The following is a 2,740-nucleotide window of genomic DNA, read 5'->3' as shown; positions in this document are numbered from 1 at the left end:
GTGTAGGAGGTGAGTTGGAGACACACTGCATGAAAGGCATGTGTCTGAGACCCGAGGAAGAGAGAGACAGAGAAATAGTAAATGTACCACATGCAGAATGTTTGCACGTCTCATTGCTGTCATTTGGGGGATGACTTAGAAAACAGTACCAATACCACTTAGGACCAAGGCAGAAAAACAGGGCCCCTACGAGGCAATTTGATACTGGTTTTTTTTTTCACAAAGACCGTTCAATCAAGACTGTCCTAAGCTCCTCTTCACTGTGTCTGGGCTGTCAGGATGTGGCTTCCACTGAAGAGAGAATGAGATAAACATCAATATGTCCTAGTTGTTTCTACTTTTAAAATATGATTTTCTGCACATATCTCGTAAAACATGTGTTTGATGCAGTTATTCTTAAACCTGTTCCTTATTTACTTTTCTAAAATATAATGTATTTTATTTTCGATGATACTAACATTCTTGATCAGAGTGGGGTGCCTCAAGAATTAGGGCAAAGTGGGTGTGATCTTTGTTTTCACATTTCCTATTTCTCCTTTCTGTTTCAGGGGCAGGGGGATAAAGGGAGCAGCCCTACCCAGCCTCCCAGCCAACCCAGTACCCAGGGATGGGGAACCACCACCCAATATCAACCCAGGGTCTCAATGTGGCACATACTCCAAAGGATCTGCCCAGGTGGTTTTGATAGTTCTGAAATGTTGTTGATTTCACCAATCCAAGTATGAGGGAACCCTTTCAGTGTCCATTGGCTGACATAGTACCTCAGAGTCTCCAATCACCCAATATTTGCTGACATCATTTGGCTGGGGGTAGTTGTCCAATTTGTTCCTCTGGATGGTACCGATGTTCCCTGCAGGGCTAGCTGGGTTGCCATAGTTTCCATGTGAGAGTGGGCCAATATCCACTACTCTGTCTTTTCCGCTGCGGAGGACCAGTTTTTGTAGGTGGGCCAAGGACCCAAGCCAGTTGACCTGGGACCTACTAGACCCACACCCTCAGGGCTCACGGAACTGGCATCCACTGCACATGTGAACCAAGAACCTGGGCTGGGCAACCCAAACTGCACCGCTACCCACCCCCGGGCTCATGGACCCAGCACCCACCATACAGGTGGGCCAAGGACCCAGGCCAGGCAGCCCGGATCCCACTGGCTCCCCCAACCTTGGGGCTCATGGAGCCAGCCTCCTTATTTACTTTTCCGTGGAACTCCTGTTCAGAAAAATACTTGCAGATCTACAAAATGTAATGTGATCATTTTAAAAATCAAAATATAAGGAAGAAACTTTAAAATACTGACATTCAAAAATACTGGAAGATCCTTGCACATTTTTACTAAAAATTTATCAAAAATCTGCATATAATTATACAATGTTACAATCATTTTTCTTTTTATTTTTTTCGATGAACTTATTTTCCTCCTACTTCATTAAATATTTCTCAGAAACATTCCTTCTGGTAGTTTCCTTAATATGTATCAAATACAATGTTCTCTCATTTTGCTAATATTAAACATGAATTTTATTTTAAAATCTTTATTATTTCAAGCAATGCCATGATGCAGTAGTTTTGCAAAGAAAAATAAACTTTTTCTGCCTCTCTGATTATTGCCAAGCCTAAAAAATATCTCACTTTATTATCTCTCAATTAGATTTGAGAGGAGAAAAAAAGTCGAATCGTGATTTAGTGTGAGTGGTGCAGAATAATGTAACTTATTAAATTCAAAGGAAAATATAACTGAAAATTACAACTGAAATATAGTCACTAATTAATTTCTCCAGCCACTAAATGGTGCTTAAGTCCCCGTCAACATTCTCCTCTTGTACTGTATTGTTTGTAAATGAACCCTATATCCTTAGTACCATCCCTCAGGAAAGAAAATGTGATTTCTTTATTTAGATTTTCCACTCTAATACCATAATAAATAAGCATTATTTTTAACCATTTCTTCAATTTTAACAAACTATTCAGTAGGCATTAAACATGTATATATCCTGGTGCTTAATATTGTTTCTTTGAGAAAGTATGTTCAGCAATTCAAATACATACTTACAAATAAACATTTTTTTCTTGATGGTTCTGCTTGATTATGAAAATCAGTATTTACATTGAAAACATAATTAAGTTAGTAACCTTCTTCATATTTTTACAACAGGGATTTCGTTCACATTCCGAGTACTTGAATTGGTAATGATCTTGTGTCCATTTTGTAGGAGATGGATTATATCTGGTTTCTTTTCACAATAACCAGCTGGAAGATAATTCATCTTTTGAAGTACTGGCTGGACTGGCATCTGCAGTGGTAGCTAGATAAATGAGATTTCTATGTAACACATGCTGGTACTGGAAGCACTCGTGGGCTCGGTCCTTGTTCTGGCACTCCACCATGCAGCGGATGAGCTGATCATTCTCCTGCAGGAGCCGCTGGATGTCTCCTGACTGATCTCAGCACTGTCCGCAGCCAGTCAGGACCGACGGCCACCGACATGCCGGGGAGCCCGGCAGGCATTCTGTTTCGTGGCTCCGCGGGGCCTAAAAATAAACTTTTAAGAAAAAAATGGGGCTGGCTCAGTGACTCAACTGGTTAATAACCAGTCTGCAAGCACCAAGCATTCCATACGGGTACCAATTTATGTTTCAGCTATTCCACTTCCCATTCAGGTCCCTGCGTGTGACCTGGGAAATCAGTGAAAGATGGCCCAAAGCTTTGGGACTCTGCACCCTGGTGGGAGACCTGGAAGAA

General features: G+C 41.2%; 1 protein-coding gene across 1 annotated transcript; it reads right to left on the bottom strand.

Moving 5' to 3' along the window:
* Nucleotides 1-2,069: 2,069 nt before the first annotated feature.
* On the bottom strand, nt 2,070-2,485 carry LOC101534899 (SS18-like protein 2). Its single transcript, XM_036495124.2, is given in 3 exon segments — nt 2,070-2,426; nt 2,429-2,452; nt 2,455-2,485. Coding segments are annotated over 3 exon segments (246 nt in total). The 3' UTR covers nt 2,070-2,235.
* Between the last annotated feature and the right edge of the window lie 255 nt (nt 2,486-2,740).

This window comes from Ochotona princeps, chromosome 7, assembly GCF_030435755.1.
Source record: "Ochotona princeps isolate mOchPri1 chromosome 7, mOchPri1.hap1, whole genome shotgun sequence".
NCBI classification, from domain to species: domain Eukaryota; kingdom Metazoa; phylum Chordata; class Mammalia; order Lagomorpha; family Ochotonidae; genus Ochotona; species Ochotona princeps.
The sequence above is the reverse complement of the archived record's forward strand: the minus strand, read 5'-3'. Positions and strand labels throughout refer to the sequence as shown.